Below are 20250 nucleotides of genomic sequence, written 5' to 3' on the forward strand. Positions count from 1 at the left end.
ATCTGTACCTTTTGCATAAGGGAGAAACTGTGTAGTCGTCTAATTGGGTGTATTTATATATGCAGATTAAACGAACCAGTACTTGAACTGTTATATTAACTCACTCTATATTGAAGAATCTCTTGCACTAAATTTGTACTAAGTTTAGAAGGATTGCTAATTAATTTTTTTTTTTTTTTTTTTAAATTTTATTCTTAGTGAGAGTTACTTGGTTAAATAAAGTCTCCTAAGGACAACATTCTCTAATCGCCAAAGATGGCAGCTGTTGCAGGTAATCCAGAATTAGTATGCACTATGCTCAGTTTGCAATCTTTTAGCTAACATACACAATCATCTGATGTTATTAATTGTTATATATATATATATGAATTTAATGTATGCAGAAAAGAGTTTGTGGGGTCTATGTTGTTATATATCAGATTTGAAGAAAACATTCTTTTACTTGATAACTTTTTGTTTCTTGGATTTAAAACAAAGCAGGTTTGTCAAGGATATTACTCAGTTTTCAATATTTTGAAAATATGCTTAATATTTTAGAATAGTTTCAACTCTTTCCTGCTGAGTAACAATGGGAATGTAGGAAAACAAATATTTCCATTTTGTGTTGTTTGTAATGAGGATATCTTTTTCCATATCATACATTTTTTCTTCCATAAGCACACTGCCATATCTGCTATGCTTGGACCAAGATCTCTTATTTTGTGGGGCAGGGAAGACATTTCTTATGCTTTTCTGACTTGGCCCTGAAGTGGTCATACGTGCTTGGCATGCTGTGGTATGTGTTAATTATTGTTTTAAATCCTTGGGATTGGATTTTAGAACACAAGCTGTAATTCACACAGATGAATATTAGGATGTAAACAGGTGAATTCCCACTAAAGATTCCCTTATGTAATCCAAGCTTTTGAGGAGTGTTTGCCTCATTTTTTTCAGATGTGAAGAATGGTTTGTGTCCCCAAAAGTGTTTGTCCTCTGTGTTCAGACACTGATGTTCAGCAGATCTTCTGGTTCTGCATAGAAGGGAGATCTGGGTGCATAAACATTTTTGCGAATGTCCCTATTTCCATTTTCAGAAGACCTTTACTTCTGGAGATTAATGTTGTTTCTCACATGTAAATGCTTTCTATTAAAATGTTCTAATGTTGTGCTCACCTTGGAATTGTCTGGAGTACTTGTTGTCTTCATTGTAACACTTGCAGCTCTAACGTCAGGGCAGATGCAATATGCTTAACATCCATCTGCAGAAAAAATAATTTCAAGTGTTTCTCTGGAGAGACCCTGCTTTTGGGAAATGGGATTGTGATATATGTTTTTCTCCATTAATCAATGTAGGCAGTGGTAGTGCTGCATATCTCTCATACACCATATTGGAGATGACAACTTACAGTATACATGTCTATATATGACTTACTAGTATAAGAAGTACGTTGTTAAGCCTTGCTAAGTATTTTTACATTGCATATACAATATAGGATGCTATAATCTTATCAGTGGGCCTGTCAGACTGTTTGTCTAGATGCTTTTGGTTTGTGTTTGATTGTTCTCAATCAACATACTAAGTAAAATGTCATTTGAAACTGAGATTAGCATATTCCTGTAGTGTCTATTCTGCCTTCCACTTGCTTTTCCCTTCAGTGCTAGAGGAGGTACTGGCTTCCATTGAGCATGAACTGCAAGCAGTGGAGATGCAGATTCAAGAGCTTGTGGATAAGCAGCAGGAACTCCTTGAAAAGAAGATGAGAGTAAAGAGTCTGATAAAACAGTCCTCAGGAGATGTGGAGGCAAGTGGAAGTAAAGAAACTGAAACCTCTGCTGAGGCATGGAACAAAAAAGGTTTGTAGAGTTGAATTCAAGTATTCTAATATAGAAGTATGCTAATTCAATAGGGAGGAAATGTGTTCATACAGCACTGCGTTTGGTTAATGATATTGTCCTATTTCATTTTGTTCAGCAGGGTGATGTGTGTTTTTAATTATACAGGGTAATGTTTGTACTTAACACCTTGGGCATTCCAAAGTATTAATCCGAGTTCTTCTGGGCAGAACTATCGCAAGAATGGCCTGTTATAACTACTAGTATTTTTTTCTTGTTGCAAAGTCACGATTTGATTTGCTGTAAAAACCCCAGAGTAAATCTAGATATATTGCAATACTTATATTCCCTGTTTATGTTTTAAAAATAATTACTCTGTATCTCTTCAGGATTTCATAATAACAGTATTGCACTCTCAAAGTTACTTCTTGCTGTCTGTGTGTTTCTTCTTGCTTGAGTGGGTAGGACATTGGTTGTGTTGCCATGTGTTATGTAGCCTTACTGTCTTACCAAATTAGATGGATGCTGGCTGCCAAAAGTAACATAGAATACATTAGTCTGGTAGAGTTAGTCCAAGTAGCAAGTGTCCCATGGTGGTGTGAGGGCTGCTGTTCTTTTGGAAATGCTGTCTTGCAAGTTAAACGTTAACTGAAGTCCTGGATACTTGGTGGGTCATGAGCATGTTATGCCTAATGATCAGTTCAGATCTCTTTATGGCTTTTTTCTTCTTTTTCCTTCACTTGCATTTGTGTGAGAGAAGCATTTGGGAAACTGTTGTAGGACTCAGTGTATGGTTTTATTTATTTTCACAGTGGGCTTCTCATTTCTATTTAATTTTGGACTAATCAGTTAGCTTGATCATTAGCACTTTGAAGTTCTTCATCTGCTTGTGAGTTTTTTGCATTAGTTCATATTTATGTGCAATGAAAGCCTTTAATGTGAAGGTGGATTGTGTTTACATTTCATAAGGTTTTCAAAGGTCCATCTTAAAAACTGGTTTATACAGACTGAGGTTGTGTGTAGCTTTTTATGTGCCATTATTGAATCTTTGAATGCTTTCCCAGATCTAACATTGTACTGCTTACAGATTTAGTTATTGGATATGCAAATTGCCCATCTTATATTTTAACTTGGTTATGAAACGTGTTTGTTTGTTTTTCTTAACAGATTTTCCATGGTATGAAAAGATAAAAACTGCACTGCAGGGAAAATTTAAACTCCAGAAGTTTAGGTCCCTGCAACTTGAAACAGTAAATGCTGCAATGGCAGGAAAGGATATATTTCTTGTCATGCCTACAGGTGGTGGAAAAAGCCTTTGCTATCAGCTACCAGCTGTCTGTTCTGATGGTATGTCAAGGAAGAAAAAGTCATATAATAAACAATTGAATTTATTTTCTCTCTTTTATAGTTATGTGGAGAATGAACATTATATTGGTGTGTATTATAAGATCACAGTAGGAGGAAAAAAGAGTGAAAATATGTGAGAATATTTATATATATTCTATATATGTATATGTATTTATTTATATATATATTTCATATTTACTAGAAATATTTACTTTGCTCTCATTTTATTTTCACTGAAGGAACAATAGCACCTTTAAAATAGTTGTGCTTTTTAGATGTGATTTAGATGAAAATAATTTATCTAGGCTCCTCTCAATACATTATGTTATTAAAGTTTGTCACTAATTTAAATTAAATATACAGTCTGTAAATTATTGAAGTATGGATACTTGTTCTTTGTCTTTTCCACTCTGATGTTTATTTGGGAGAAACTTTGTACACTGATTTTTAAAAATAAGTATCCAATGCTAGTTTTTAAGCTTTTTATTTTTTTTGAAAAATAACGCATCCAATTGCATGGAAGTTTACTTATTTACAAAGACTAAATTTACCAAGACTTATAATTGTTTAGTTGTATGGTAAATTAGCACCACAGATGCAAATCCAACTTTCTTTGTTTTCTATATTAGTTCTTATACTCTGTTGCAGCTCAGTTGTTTGTGGTTTAGATCCTAACAGAGGGTGCGTGTCATGGGCAGTTGGTAAGACATAACCCTATATGACCTAGTACTGTCTTACCCAGGAGGGGAATCTGCTTCTATGTATGCAGCTTAAGCTCATGGCTCACAGGGCTGATGCATTAGTAAAAAGTCTTAGAAAATATATTTGTGACATCTGGACTGTTTAGTTTGCAATAGTTTATTGTTACAGGTTTCACACTTGTGATATGTCCTTTGATATCACTTATGGAAGATCAACTCATGGTTTTGGAACAGCTTGGTATTTCTGCAGCTTTATTAAATGCATCAAGCAGTAAGGTATGTTTAACGTCCTAGTGTTCATGGTTTTTGTGATATATGTGCCGGTGTCTTGCCTCTGTGTACGTTGTTTGTGAATACTGAATGAATGGCACAGTTTTATCAGCTAATGCCATTCTGTCAACAGTATCATGCCAGCTACATGCTGTGATATAAGTAATGTGAATAAGTATCTTGTGTTCCTGTTTTAATGACAAGAAAACATGTAAACCAGCAGCTTTCATGGAATAAATTGATTTCAGGGGGCTATTTAGAGGATGTGAAGTACCTTTGGCTGGTGCGTGTTGTACATTTTTGCTCAATTTCTAGACTTAGAAGATTGGAGTAGATGGTTTTTGTCAGTTAGTAACATGTTGAGCAGTGCAGACTTTTACATATAATTATTTATCTTCCTTTAGGATGGTCAGCTGTTTCATCCACAGGCCGAGAATCAACTTATTTCCTAGTCTCTTATTAGTCAATTGCTTTTTACAGTGAGATATATTTTCCTGACTAGCAGGAGGCCACGGTCATTAATTCGCACGTGACACTGGATTTGATAGTTTAGTGACTTGATGCAACATGCTGAACTTGGAGCCTGCTTTCAGGTAGAGCACTTTGAAAACTTAGTCATAAAGACTACAGTTGTGTGCAAGAAATGATTCTACACTTGTAGTATTGGTACATTATATTTTATTGGGAAAATACTGATAACACATGATGAAGCAAAGACAAATATTCAGTGGTTTGCCTTCTGTTCTGTGACAGGTTTTCCAATTATTAAAATTAACATTTTATATATAACGATCTTCTACAAAGACTTATAGTAGTGGTAAATACTATGTAACAGTTTATCAGTCTCTGCTAATTACCCCATATGAATTGTTGACAGCCTCTTAAGAATCTTAGCACTGAGCAACATCAGTGTGTTGTCCTAGTTTGTTAGCCCTTGATTTCTTCTTCTCTTTTGAACAGGAACACGTGAAGTGGGTTCATACTGAAATGCTAAACAGAAACTCGCAACTGAAGCTCATTTATGTGACCCCGGAGAAGATTGCAAAAAGCAAAATGTTCATGTCAAAGCTAGAGAAAGCTTATCAAGCAGGGCGTCTTGCTCGCATTGCCGTAGATGAGGTCCATTGCTGTAGTCAATGGGGCCATGACTTCAGGCCTGGTATGCTCTTTAGAAACCCAGTTGCAGTGTTACTCAGCCGTCGATAAATGAGTTAGGCCTGAAATAAAGCCAAGCGCTTTCTTATGTGTTAAATAAATACTTAGTGTACGGCAAGTACCTGTGTTAGCTCAAGGACTTCAAATTTGACTGTACTCTTGTCCAGGAGCTGAGTTCATGCAAATGCGGGTGATTTCAATGTAGATTTTGCTGTCAGTATTCTGCAAACTCATAATTTGGTTAACTTTAATTAGAGCTTAATAAAATGAAAGTTTTTGGCTGCTGTCTTTAATGTGGACAATATAGTCCTCTTTAATCTACTGCTACATGAAAAAGTGTCATTCTGTACACTGCTCCCAAACATTCTGGGTGACAGAGCTAGAGCATTTTGTAAATTCATGAGAGGTGTTTTAATTGCTTCTAAAGCAAGTTGAAACAAATGCCCTTGATGTTCAGGGAAATAAAGTGTGCTTCAGTCCCTTTCCTATCTTGTCAGTTGTAGAAGACTGTTACTTATTTGGTAGTGTTTCTTTGCCTTTGAAATAACCTGATTTGAAGCAATAGTAACAGTAAAGTCAGCATTTGCTTTTTTGTTAAAAAGTGGTGTCCAAGCAAAGAGCCATACCAGCTAAACAGGCAATGTAGAATTTGGATATGTACCTCTGGCTGCTTTTCTCTTCTAAGGCAGCAAGTGATTGTCAGCACTGAACCCTTAAAATATTTCCTTGGTAGTCTGGTCTGTGTATCCAAATTCCACATGGCTTATTTATTAGCAAAGCTTTAAACAGTTGAAAAGCTGCTAGTAAAAGCAGACCTGTGAAATAACCTGAATATTGGTTAATGAAATGCCACTTATATTTTTCTAACTTTTTGAGAACTTCCATTTCAATATGTTTTGCCTTCTGAATTGTGGCTGCTGTAAAATTCAGTTAGAAGATAAAGCATCAGTTTTGATGAGTGCAACCTTCTTATTCCTTCATTTGGATGTATAAATTAGTTCTGTAGTAAACTGATTAGTAATAACATTTATTGCAGTATTACCCCATTTAATACTACCTACATTAATATATATTTTTTAACTTTGGATCTATGATATGAGAAATCTTTTCCTTTTTGTTTTCTTGCTCAGACTACAAGTCTCTTGGTATCTTGAAAAGACAGTTTCCCAATGCTCCCTTGATTGGATTGACAGCAACTGCTACAAATCATGTTTTAAAGGATGCTCAGAAAATTTTACATGTTCAGAAGTGCATTACCTTTACTGCTTCTTTTAACCGGCCCAATCTTTACTACGAGGTATGTCTTATTATCTGTTTGTTTGACTGCTTTGTGGCTATGTTGTCTACTTTTAAGGCACAGTTGATGAATTTTAGAATAGATTTTCAATTATACTTTTTAATAACAATAGCTTTTCAATGGAGTGATGGTGTTCTTTCATTACTTCATCTTGCTGAGATTGCTGTCACCTGCAGAGAAACTTGAGCTGCTCCATCTTTGTGAACAAGGCTTAGCAGATAGGACTGTGTAAAGGGGAGAGAGGTAGGCAGCAGGCTCAAACTGCTGCAGCCTGTTGGAAAATACGTCATATGGTTGCAAAAAGTTGTGAATTATTGTCTTGCACTGTACTTTCAGTTTGGCCACAGGTTCTTTTATTGTTCTACATGGGAAAGCTTGTGGGTTTGCTTGTGTGTGTTTTTTTTGTTTTTGTTTTGTTTTTTTTCTACGGGCTTTTGAGATGTAATCTGTCTGTACACTAAGAGAATACAGTAATTTTGGTTAAATAGCAGAATAGTTATGTTTATTGTACTGGAAGAAGTAGAATAATAAGACTGTGTGGCAGACTGTGTGAACTCTTGAAGAACTCTTTGGAATGTGTCTATTATATTTTTGAGGTTCGGCATAAGCCTTCAAATAATGAAGATTTCATTGAGGACATAGTTAAGACCATTAATGGAAGATACAAAGGACTTTCAGGTAAAAAGTGTGAGGAAAAAAAAAAGAGCAGGTTATGTTTTATAATCTTCAGTGTTACAGGGCTATTTTCAAGTGACCCTAAACATGTAGAGAAATTCTGCCTTCACCATACATTAAACATCCAGCATTCGAAAAAATGAAATTTAACAAGATGTGTACCTTAAATAATTTCTGTTTTCATTCATTAGTGTTTAAATGCCTTTACAGTGTTGTATCTTCTGAAGTATTGAAGTACAATGTTTATATAGAACAATGTTTAATAGATGAGAATAATATCGATTTTTAAGATTGTGAAAAAAGGCTCAGAAAATATTATCTATGTGTTCTTAAATCACGCATGTGTCAGTATCTATGTGTCAGAATACTTACTATCTTTAACACTTCTTTTTCAGATTTGATATAAGAATAATGTATTATTTAGGGCCCAGAATGGGTGTGTGGTGGGACAAATTGTGCTTTTGTGATGAAAGCAGAACTGTAAAAGTTGAACTTTGTGTAGTCAGTAAATTATGCAGTGCACATAAAGGCAACAGAGCACAAATTTCTAGAGCAGCAGTCTGTCCCTGTCTCTGCTGTGGAGCTCTGTGGCTGTGATGAGCAGCTCCCCAAATATGTGTACTGTGCTAAGATGATCAAAAGTCACGTGGCTTTGTGTGTAATCCTTGACTTAGCCCAGACTGACTAGTGATAAGAAGCAGATTTATCTGAAACCTCAGGTGAGATGTCATAGATGTCATAAGGAACAGCAGCCCTTTACATAAGTTTTAATCACCATTGTCCTCTTTGAACGTTCATAAATACTTCCATGATTATGTGGATTAGCAGCCATATTTTCCTCTTTAGCCTACAAGTCAAAGCTGATGATTTAAGTTCCCTTCATAGCTCCCTCAATACTGTAGACTGCATAGGCACAAATATTGTTTACTGGTTTTTATGTATGTATTTTTCAGTTACTAAAACTTTCAAAGTTTTGCTTAGGTATTGGTTTATTTTTTTTTTAAGACATTACAATAAGGCACCTTTTACTTTTGTGCAGGAATTGTTTACTGTTTTTCACAGAAGGATTCTGAGCAAGTTACTGTGAGCCTGCAGAAACTGGGAATCAAGGCAGGAACTTACCATGCAAACATGGATGCTAAATATAAGACCAAAGTTCATAAAGGATGGGCAGCAAATCAAATCCAGGTTAAGCAGATACTTTTCATAGATGTAGGTTTCATTTAAACAAGCTGTGTTTTGGTACCTTGATGGTTTCTTAATCTTCTTTTTTTTTATTTTCAGGTGGTAGTGGCGACTGTTGCTTTTGGCATGGGAATTGATAAACCTGATGTGAGGTTTGTAATTCATCATTCTATGAGTAAATCCATGGAGAACTACTACCAGGAGAGTGGACGTGCAGGTATTGTAGAAAGTGGCTTTTACAAAGTCACCACTTACCAAATCCTTAAACCAATAAAATTGTACTTTGATTTCAGTCATTTGTGCAAAGCGTCTTGCTTTTGAGACTCATTCCAAAGTGCCACTCTGCCTCTGTGAGGAGGTTTTAAAGCAAATATAAACTACATTCATGATCTCAGGCCTCTGTACTGCCGTTTAGCAAAGCATAACTGGGTACCCAGCCCTTTACTCAGCATTTTTTTAATTACTTGATTTTTTGTGAAATCTGTGGCTTACCAGAATAATTTAATAACATAACATTGACTGATTCGATGTATGTTACAGGAATATTTTTTTTCCTTTGCATAGCTGCTGGGTTGTGTGATTTGCTCAGATTGTCTCTAGATCGTGTCTAATTGCTGTGCAAATTTCAGTGGCCACAGAAATACAAGTAGGATGGGGAGTCTGGAGCAGGGAATTTCAAGGATTGATCGATATATAACAGCACTGAATAGCTGTCATGGCTAAGAAAAAATGTTTTGTGGTGTTTTGGTTTGGATTTTTTGACCTTGTGCATTATTACTTTTTCAAAGATAGATTTGAATCCCTGTGAAGTAAAGCTATGGGGCAATTGGTTGAGATTTTAACTATGCCTGTGTGATAGAAATTGGCCTTAATGCTGGCCTGAGAAATAAAACTGTCATCAAGGTTTGTGGGAGTTTGCATCTGCTTACTCTAGAACCTGGTTACTTCTAGATAGGGCTGGAGGTAACAGGAACTGTAAATATTGAAGAGGTGAGAGAAACACCATATAGGTGCTGAAATAGTTCTTTCACTATGTTTATCCACTTTGGATGATTAAAGCAAGCGATTGGGTTTCTTTTTCGTAACTTGATTTAAGTGAGATCCCTCTGGGGGGCAGTTAATTAAGCACTGCTACTCATTTGCCTAAACATACTACTTATGAAACCTTCCTCTTTCCCCTTGACTGCCCATCCAAGTGAAGTAGTTACTTTCTGTTATATGTTAAACTTTTTAAAAGCTTAGGTTTTTTCAGACGTTTTCTGCTTTCTTGATTGCATAAACAGCAGGAGGGCACCCATGAGCACATCATTGGGAGGGATGGGCAACATGAAGGAAGACGTTTTAAGTTCAGTTGTAGGTGACACAGTTTGTTTTAAACAGAATATTTTGTTAAATTGTTCTCTATTTATTACCATTAATACTTAATTAAGGTATTTGAAGCTTACAGTGTCTTCAAGATGTATTTGGCTAGGACTTTCCAAGAAGCGTTAGGGTGAGAAAATAGTGATTTCACTGACTTTGTCTGACACTAACATTTTATTTTAATTGTTAAAGAGTCAAAATCCTCACGGGGTAGTATTTTCAGTTTCCTTCATTCTGTAGTTGTAGAAGACTGTTCTAAATCTAATTTATTTCTAGTCTGTATCATGCTATTGGTTAGTATGCTATGCTTGATATTTTGTTGTGCACTTTCCATATAGGGGCTGCAGAAGCCCATGCAGATAAGAGTGGAATTAGTACCACAAAATGCTGTGCTTAAAGTAAAGCTCTTAGAATTTTTTTTGTTCGTTTTAATGCATTGCAGGTAGAGATGACCAAAAAGCTGACTGCATTTTGTATTATGGGTTTGGAGATATATTCAGAATCAGCTCAATGGTAGTGATGGAAAATGTAGGGCAAGAGAAGCTGTATGATATGGTGTCTTACTGCCAGAATATGAACAAGTAAGTTACTGTGGTGACTTGGTTGCTTAGTTTTTAAATAGACTAATGTTGTTGGATTTTTAGAGGGCATTTGGAAAAAAACAAAGAAACAAACCCCACAACAAAAAACAACCCATCGCCAACCAAACAAAACACATTCATGAAAACAGAAACAAAACCAAAAAACCCACCACATTATAGAAACACTACTGTTGTAACAGCCTTGAGTCTGGACTTTGTGGTTTGGCTGCCCAGTAGGTGTACTCTTGCACATAACTGAATGCTGGTGTGTTGCTTGCCAGCTTCAGGAAGAAGTTCTGGAACCAAAGCAGTTAATGTTGAGGTGATATATCTGTCAACAAACACTGAATTTCAAGTCCCATTCAGAGCCAAAACTGGAATGCTTTAGTTTTTAATGTAAGATACCAGTGTTTCATGGCCATACAGGAATCTGCATGTGTTTAATGCTTCATCTGCTGCACTAAACTATGCAGAATACTTCACGGAGAACACTGGTATCTATGTTGTGGAAAACTTGTGCATTCAGTGTAGCCTTTGTTGGCTTCAGTCTAAGAATTAGTTTGTATTCATATGGTTTTTCATTCTATTGAAATTGCAGATTATCCTTTTCTGCTTTAATCAAACTGTTCCTAGAGCAGTGTTTACTATTACCAAAAGCTACTAATTACTCTTATTTACATAACTAACAGGGAATAGTGTGTTGCAATATTTGTTTTCTGATTTTTCCTGAGATCATTCTTCATGCTTGTTTTGAGATATGAACTGACCCAAAGGACTTTCTTTTTGCCGCTTTCCTGATTAATGACACAGGTGTACATAAGTTCTATAGTCCCTCTTTGCTCTCTGTTCTCTCAGGTGCCGCCGAGTCCTCATAGCCCGTCATTTTGATGAAGTATGGGATTCTGCGAACTGCAACAGAATGTGTGACAACTGCTGTAGGGAGAACTGTAAGTGAATTGTTTTTATAACGAAGGACAGAGAACATGGAGAAGGTTGGCTTAAAGAAATACCTAGTTTAGACAAAGTGTGAGCAACTTCTGTAAAGTGTGCTCGTAATACTGCCTGTTTCCAAGGTGCAAATCTTGTTATCAACATCAGGTTTTGATGGCTTAGTGTTGCCGAATTCAGGGTGTTTAGCAGGATGCTTCTTGATTTGACTTTTTGCCGGAAGCCAAACACTTTGGTGTCTTTCAGACTCAGCAATTCCTCTGTTCCCAAAAGTGAAGGTGAGCCAAGGGGGAGGAGATTGACTTAACTGTTTTAAAAAGACTCTGGTATGTGTTGGTTTTGGTTCAGGATTTTTTTGTGTTTAAAAGCTTTGTTTTGAGAAGGAGCCTCTTGCTCTCCGCATTGCGAACTCTTCACACTTCGGCATGAAAAGGCACAGTCTGCATGTGTCCTCTTACAGCTTGCCTGGTAAAATCTGAGGATTTCAGTGCTGCATGCTCATGAGACCTCCCCGTGTCAGGACTGTGCATGGCAGTTGTGCAGAACAACTGAGCGCGCTAATTCAGGATTTTGCAGTCTGTTAGCCCTAACAGCACAATGTCTGCCTAGTGTGGGCTCTTCCCTTGGGAGAAAGTTGGGATCATAAGAGGGAAAGCTTATGGGCCAGATGTAGGGGGAACTCGGGAGATGAACTGAAACAAGACCTACTGTGTGAAAAAGGAGGATGGTTTCAGTAGGATATGGTTCTGGGACGTAAGTTCTTTTGCTGCTTTGCCCACAAATGTCCTGGGCAGTGTTGGGTAGCTAGCTTAAACTACACTTTCATGGGTGATCATGGGCAAATTTAACTGTCATTTTTGGTACCCGTCTAGAAAGCTGTAAGTTCTCCTTCCCCTCTACTCTGCCCTGGTGAAACCACATCTGGAATATTGTGTCCAGTTCTGGGCCCCTCAGTTCAAGAAGGATAGGGAACTGCTGGAGAGAGTCCAGCGCAGGGCAACGAAGATGATGAAGGGAGTGGAGCATCTCCCTTATGAGGAAAGGCTGAGGGAGCTGGAGCTCTTTAGCTTGGAGAAGAGGAGACTGAGGGGTGACCTCATTAATGTTTACAGATATATAAAGGGTAAGTGTCATGAGGATGGAGCCAGGCTCTTCTCGGTGACAACCAGTGATAGGACAAGGGGTAATGGGATCAAGCTGGAACACAAGAGGTTCCACTTAAATTTGAGAATAAACTTCTTCACGGTGAGGGTGCCAGAGCACTGGAACAGGCTGCCCAGGGAGGTTGTGGAGTCTCCTTCTCTGGAGACATTCAAAACCCACCTGGACACCTTCCTGTGCAACCTCATCTAGGTGTTCCTTCTCCGGCAGGGGGATTGGACTAGATGATCTTTTGAGGTCATTTCCAATCCCAAACATTCTGTGATTCTGTGAAGCCTCAGTAGACGCACCAAGTATATGTTGCTGCACTTACTAAGTGAGAGCTGTGGTTTAGACATAGGAAATCCCATATAAAGGTAGAAAGCTGTGAAAAGAATACCGAGGAAAAAAAGGTGGTCTCGAGCATCTCTAACGATACACAAAACCACCTTAAATTTCTTTGAGGAGCAGAGGAATTGTAATATGTGGAAAATACCTTCTCTTCATACCTCATATCTGTTGTGAAGCATTTGGAAACGTCGTGATTGGCACTTGAAAAACTTGAGAACAACTCTGTATTCAAAACTGTTCTTGTAACTAGACTTTATTTCCCTGTACGTTTTTTGAGGGGGAAAGTACACAAAACAAAGATATTTAACTTCTTTTTCTTTATACAGTTCATTATATTTATATAATAAGCTGTTTTGCAAAATCATGCAAGTAATGATGTCTTGTTATCTTATAGCTGGAAATGGGGCTTAGTTGTGATTTACCCTGGGATCAGAAGTTGAGAAGAGCATGGAGCTGGTTTGTACCCAAGACTTACAGGAACCATGTGATGAAGTATAGTTGAAATATATCCTGTTTACTGCTGGTTTACCCCCAGGGCCTTTTCATAGATAAGCAAGGTCTGAGGAAACCTAGCAGTAGTACTAGTTTTTCAGTACTTAGTTGGAGGAGGCAGTTGGGGTAACTCTGTGCTATGATCTGACCATGCAGTAGAAGCATAATCATTATGTGCTACATGGATGTGTTAGTGCTTGGAATAATTATTCATGACAAAGCTAATTTGTGTAATGAAATTAATACTTTTTTTCTGTGCCATTTTTTCTGTGTCTTAAGATAAAAAATATCTTGCTTATGTCTTCAAATCCTCTTAGCTCTCTGATTTTTCTATAATAAATATTATGGGTGACGAAAAGGAATCCAACTGCAGAGTAATACAGTAGATACTTTACAAATTTTATGCTTTGTAAATGCCGCTTTGAAATAATTTGTGTGGTTTGTAATGTTAAATACATGTAACAATGTTTGCAGGATTAGTGTTTTAATAATTAAGTAGAAAGATAAATGTAAGTTTGGGTACAAATCTATCCTAATTTTATGGAGGAAAAATTACAGCTTTATTTGTTAAGTTATAGTTTAAAAACAGACAAACAAAACCCATTGCTATTACATGGCACATAGATATATATTTATAGATATACATGTATCTATAAATATATAAAAGTGCATGGATATGTATACACCTAATGTATATATGGATACAACCTAAATGACTATAAATAAATTGCTATTTAAATGTTACTTCACTTTTATTTGTAGCATGTGAGAAGATGGATATAACAGGATACTGCAGGGATCTAATCAAGATACTTGAGCAAGCTGAAAACATGAGTGAGAAACTCACGCCACTGAAATTAATCGATGCGTGGTCTGGGAAAGGTGTATCAAAACTCAGGGTGGCTGAAGTTACTCCACCGAAGCACCCTCGAGAGGAGCTGGAGAGAATTATTGCTCATTTACTCCTGCAGCAGTATCTGAAGTATGTAAGACATCTGCTCCTTTTTTTAACATCCAGTAGTCATTGTTCTTTACTCTCATGTTACTTCTGTATAGTATTAATGGATACATGCTGTAGGCTCCTTTTTAGCCTTATTTCAGATGCATTTAATGTATTTTTAAAAACCTCAAAAGATTACTGTATTTCTACTTCAAAATGTTTAAACAGAAGTTGGAGAAACATTTGAAATGCTGCATCTCTTGCAGTTTTAAAAGGCTGGGGTCTGCTGTATTCAGGTTGAACCCTTAATCTGCAGCAGGCTTCATTTTGGAGAAATCTGCTATTTATAGAGTCCATTTACATTCCACGCTTAACAAAGCAAATAGGATTTCCCAGATGAAGTCTTAAGTCAGGTCAGGCTGGCTAATGTGGAAAGTAGTACTTAGAAATTTTAAGAAAGCATAGTGAAAATAACAACAGCGCTTCTCTTGTAACCTGGCTGTTTGCGTGGTATGTTTTGTCTTTTCATAGAATCATAGAATATCAGGTTGGAAAGGACCACAAGGATCATCTGGTCCAACGTTCCTTGGCAAAAGCACAGCCTAGACAAGATGGCCCAGTACCCCCTCCAGCTGAATCTTAAAAGTGTCTAATGTTGGAGAATCCAATTTAGAAGTTCCAAGCCTATGTACAAATTGAATATTTAATCTGTACAGTTGATTTTTTTTCTTAATACTCTTGAGAGGGTGAGCAGATGATGACTTAGATCTTATTTTTCCTCCATATATTCCAACAGATTGATGTGTGTGTGTGTGTGTGTGTGTAAAGTTCCACAAACTGAACTATGACAAGTGTTGGCCAGACTTGCTCTAAATTAAGTAACTATCCACTTGAACAGATAAAGCAGAATCAAGCTGCTATTTGAAACATCCATCGGAAGGGTTAATGTGTCCCATTTCCTCACTCAAAGTTCAACCTGTCTCTGTCTCTAGCCTTCCCTTATAACACTGATTTAATTTATGCAGGGAAGACTTCAGCTTCACAGCATTTGCTACAATATCCTACCTGAAGATAGGACCAAAAGCAGGTCTGCTGAAAAATGAGGGACACATCATAACTATAGAAGGGATAACGAACAAGAAAAGTGTTTACAAGGTATTTATATCTATACTGACTTCCTATAATGGAGATCTTTTCCATCATAATTTATTTTAATAGTTTGGTATCTGCTCAATATATGTTTTCATAGTAATGCAATCAACAGGATTTAAAATAGACCTCGTAAGTATCTTTTCTCGTGTGAGAACACCAAAAAAGATTTTTAACAGAATTGTTTATAAATTACAGGACAAACCATCTCAGTCTTCGAATTCAAAAGGACGCAGAGAAAATGCACAGACTGTTTCAAAGACTGTCCAAGATTCAGTTGTGAAGAAGTCACAGGAACATAAACGGCCTAACTCTGGTCCTAACTTAAAAGCAAAGAAGCTTAAACTTCAGGCAGGTGGAGATGACCAACCAGTAGTTCTTGACTGAGTTTCACAGACTACATTTAGGATCTAATTGTGTTTGTTTCTCCACGGACAATGCAGTGTGTAAGTTCATTTTGTGTTTTAGTAATGGTATGGAGTTTTTTTCATTTTTTTAATAAAAAACAGGGAAACAAGTATAACTCTCAAATCTAGAAGAACTCTAGTTGTCAGGGGAAAAATGCTTCATATCTAAATAACTGGTGTATATTTTATGATACAGCAATGACTACAAAATGTAAATAATTACTGTGTTGCCTTTTTAACTCTTGGAAATACATTGCGTGGTTCTGCAAAATTGTACTATACAGGCTGGAAGGGACTTGAGGAGATCATCTAGTTCAGCCACCTATTTAAAGCAGCTCCAGTTGAAACAGGGTGCTCAAGGCTGTGTCCAGTTCAGTTTTGACTGTTCCAAAAGTTGGATATTCCACAGTCTCTCTCAGTACCTGTTCCCAGTGTTTGACCATCTTCACGACCAAAAGAAAAAGGGACATTTCTTAGAGCTAAATATTTTTCCCTTTGTTAGAACTTGTCTGTTGCCTCTTGCCCTACCACTGTGCTCTTTTGGGAGGGCTCTGGCCCCATTGCTGTTATGCTCTTCCATTAGGTCGTTAAAGACAACAGCAAGATTGCAACAATCACTCCCCTTCCTCTTGGTTTTCTTCTTTTTTCATCTGGAAGAAATCCAGTTTTCTGTTTCTCCTCTCTTAAGCCCCTGGTTCTCCTCTCTGAGCACCTAGGCAGATTGGTAGCCCTCTGATAGACTCAATCCAGTCTAACTGTGTGTTTCTTTTACTGGGAAGTGCAGAACCTAACCCAGTACTGTAGCTGTGACCTTGCTGGTGCTGAATACCCAGAAAGTCTTTCCCTCAAATTGCTGGTTACACTCTTGCTGATACAGTTTACTATGCAGTTGTACTCTGTGCTGCAGAGGCACGCTGCTGATTCATGTTCAGCTTGTTATCTACCTGGAAGTACCTTTTCTGCAAAGGTACTTTCTAACCAGTCTGGCCCCAGCCTGTGCTGTTGCATGGTGTTAGTCCATCCCAGCTGCAGGGCTTTATTGTGCCTTCAACTTAGAGGTCCCTGTCAGCCCATCTGTTCAGTCTGTCTAGGTCCTTCAGACTAGCAACCCTGCCCTCCAGTGTATCAAAAGCCCTCCCAACCCCGGTATTGTTGGCTGACTGGCTGGAGCACACTCCATCCCCATACCTAGATTGTGAGTGAAGACTGTAAACTGTATTGGCCCCAGTACTGATCTGAGTGTTGCCACTAGTAAATAGCCACCCAGTGGACTCCATATCACTGATCCCAACCCTTCGAACCAGGAAGTCCAGACAACTTTCTGCCTCCCTTGTTGTACATTTCTCCAGTCTGTATCTCACTGATATAATTTCCTTGCAGCTAAAAATAGGAGATCAGGTCAAAAGCCTTGCTAAAGTCAAGGTATACAATGTCCATTGCTACCCTCTTATTCACATAGGCAGTTAGCTCAGTCTGGTTGATCAGTTATGATTTGCTTCTGGTAGATCTAGCTGGCTGTTCCAAATCACCTCTGTGTGTCTGAAAATGTCTTCTGACAGTATTTGCTCCTTAAGTTTTCTGGGGCCTGGGATAAAGCTCACTGGCATGTTAATCCTTAGACCCTCCTTTTTGAACACAGGTGAGATATTTGCCTTTTCCCAGTCATCAGGAATGTCCCACAGTCTCAAAGTCCTTTCAGAAATTAGTCTTGCACTGACCTCTACTACCTTTCTCAGTACTTCTCAGTATAGCCCATCCAGTCCTGTGGATTTGTGTTCAGGAAATTGGCTTAAGTGATCTGTAACTCCAGCTTCCTCTACTCCTTTACTCCCACAGACTGTTAGTAGGCTTGGGGACCTGGGGGGTCTGAGGGCAAGCCTTACCAGTGAAAATGAGGCAAAAAATGGTTTGAGTACTTCAGTTTTATCCATATCCCGTGTGACTAGTTCCCCTACCCTCTGAGCAGGAGACCATGCTTTCATTACCCTTTCTTTGCTGCTTGAGGTACTTACAGAAGCTCTTCTTACTGCTCTTCACATCCTTTGCTAGTTCCAGCTTCCACTAAGCTCTTACCTTTCTAACTCCCTCCCTGCATGCTCACACAGTGTCTCTGTTTGCCTTATGTACCTTCTTCCATTATCTATCGGCTTTTTCTTGTGTTTGAGCCAGCTGAGGAGTTCTCTGTTCACCATGTTGGCCTTCTGACACCCTTTCTTGAGCTTCTGCACATAGGAATAGACTGACTCTGTTTTGAGGAGGTTCCGGTTTGGGAATCAAGCAGCTCTCCTCAGCCCCTTTACCTTCCAGGGCAGCCTTCCTGGGATCCTGACAAATCCCTGAAAAAGCCAAAATCTGCTCTCCTGAGGTCCAAGACAGTGGTTCTACTGTGTCTTCCTCATTTTTCTGTTGAGTTTGAAATTCTGAATCACCCAGTCACTGAGCAGCATCTGAGATCTGAGCACCCAGTAAGAAACAAACCTGCTGCTGTCTCCACTGCCCTCAGGAGGGATTCTCTGGTAGCTCTCATCTTACTTTTTCTTCATTGTGTGAACCCTTGGCTCAGGCTCAGCTGGCATCGATGCCTCCCTTGGTGGAATCATCATCCTCATCTTTCTCGGGGCACTGTACCTATCCTGCAGTGGGTGAAGAAGGAGAATTTCTGTGTTGCTGGAAGCAAGAGGTTTCAAGCCTTCCCTCCTGTAGGAGCCTGAATCCCCAGCTCCTGTGAGGGTAGTCTCAAGGTTTTCCCTCCTTTGCAGCACAGGACTCAGGTGCCCCTTAGCTCCTCAGAGTCTCTGTGAAGACCCTGTCATCTCCTGTTCCTCCTCCTGATTGCTACACAGGCTCCTCGCCTCCTCCTGCAGCTCCTTCAAACAGCAACTCAGCGCTGCAGCCAGGGCACAGCTCCCACCGGGGAGACATCAAACATCCAGAGACCTGGGTGGCTGCAGCACCCTTCCTCTGGAGCCATGTGTGGTCAAAGCCTCTGCTGTGCCGTGGACAGTTCTTCCAGCTCGGTGCACGCCGCCATCTCTGCAGTTTTGAGCAGAGAGATGTGGCCCGCTTCTGCAATACTTATACCTACTACTGCATATTTGAGTACTTAAGGGTACTTCAAAGAATTTCAACTGGGCATTGTTACAACATTGCACTACTTCTGAGTTGTAGACAATTTTGTGAAATATTGTATGTATTTCTCTCTTTATAAAGTGTGTTGCTCTTAGAACTGGATTTCTCTAGCTTGTTATTCAAACAAAAATTGCCACTTCTGTGCTTTTCTGAAGTACCTAAATTTATGTTTAAAAACAAAACAACTTTTCTTGATCTCAGCTCTTCATTTTGTAAAAGTTGGGAAATACAGAAAAAATGCCGCTCAAATACTTCCCCCTCCCCCCCCCCCGTTGAATTAATTGGCTTATATTCCAACTACAGATCTGTGTTCTAATTAGAAGTCAATCCAGATTATTAGAAAGAAATATTCTTCCACTCTATAAACACAGGAATATGACTGTCATGGAAGTTGCATACTTTAAGCCCTTCACGGGGGCTACATTAAACTTAATCTTTGGGTAGTTTCTGAATTCTAGTCTCTTAACTAACTTCACTACTCCATGTAGCCATTTGCTTATGTTCCTGTTGGTTGTGGACATGGAAAAGAGAAACCAAGTACGGGAGAGCATGACTGCTTGCCTGTGGCTTGCAGTAGCCTGTCTCCCCTGTTTTAAAAAGCAACCTGTCTCTTTTGGCTGGCCTATGATTCACATAATGTCTTGGTCCTGTGAAGATAAGAAGGTGCCAGTCCTTATTGCTGCAAATGTTCTTGCAGTACCTCAGCCTACAAAGCCAAGTGGCTGATGGCAATTCTGTCTGGCTGAACACGGAGTTCCTCCATAATGCACAAGTTCAATGCACACTTGGTCAAATCTATGATAGCTGAGAGAAGATGATAAAAATAACATAGGATTACAAAGAGTAGAACAGAAGATGTTTCAAGATGTTTCTCAAGTAGTGGGATTTTGCTAGCTCATAAATTATGGTAGAATTTTAATTTTGAGGTTTGGAATCTGGTTGAAACTAGTACTTTTTTCCTCAGTAGAAAGCCAGAAAATTATATTTGAACACTGTCAGGACCTGAGATATTGAACATGAGAAGACATTAGTGTAATAGCTGCAAAGGCATAAATGATAGATTACCTTGATGAGTTTGGAAAACATACAGGCTGCTACTGAAATCTGAGAGTTTGGTAACCAATAAGGCCTTTTGCTGCTCCTGAGAACTTACTTGGTGCTTTCAGTTCTGGTTGTGTTTGTCAGAGTTGGGAGCAAGAACAACTAGGCTGGGGAGAAAGGCCTGAAGAGCAGCTCTGCCCACCCTTTTAAGTTCCTGAGTAGCAACAGCTGCTGGGCTTGTTTTATTTATGCTTAATCTTTAAGCAGT

At 38.4% G+C, this 20250-nt stretch overlaps 1 protein-coding gene across 1 annotated transcript; it reads left to right on the forward strand.

Annotated features, from left to right (window-relative positions):
- Window positions 1-255: 255 nt before the first annotated feature.
- RECQL (RecQ like helicase) lies at window positions 256-19035 on the forward strand (the record flags this gene model as incomplete). Its single annotated transcript, XM_080343295.1, is given in 16 exon segments — window positions 256-271; window positions 983-1041; window positions 1043-1112; window positions 1636-1833; window positions 2980-3159; window positions 4030-4136; window positions 5091-5289; window positions 6416-6582; window positions 7179-7260; window positions 8297-8445; window positions 8542-8659; window positions 10247-10385; window positions 11241-11332; window positions 14079-14298; window positions 15282-15411; window positions 15604-19035. Coding segments are annotated over 16 exon segments (2115 nt in total). The 3' UTR covers window positions 15793-19035.
- Between the last annotated feature and the right edge of the window lie 1215 nt (window positions 19036-20250).

Source organism: Nesoenas mayeri, assembly GCF_963082525.1.
Source record: "Nesoenas mayeri genome assembly, chromosome: 1".
In the NCBI taxonomy this organism is placed as follows: Eukaryota; Metazoa; Chordata; class Aves; order Columbiformes; family Columbidae; genus Nesoenas; species Nesoenas mayeri.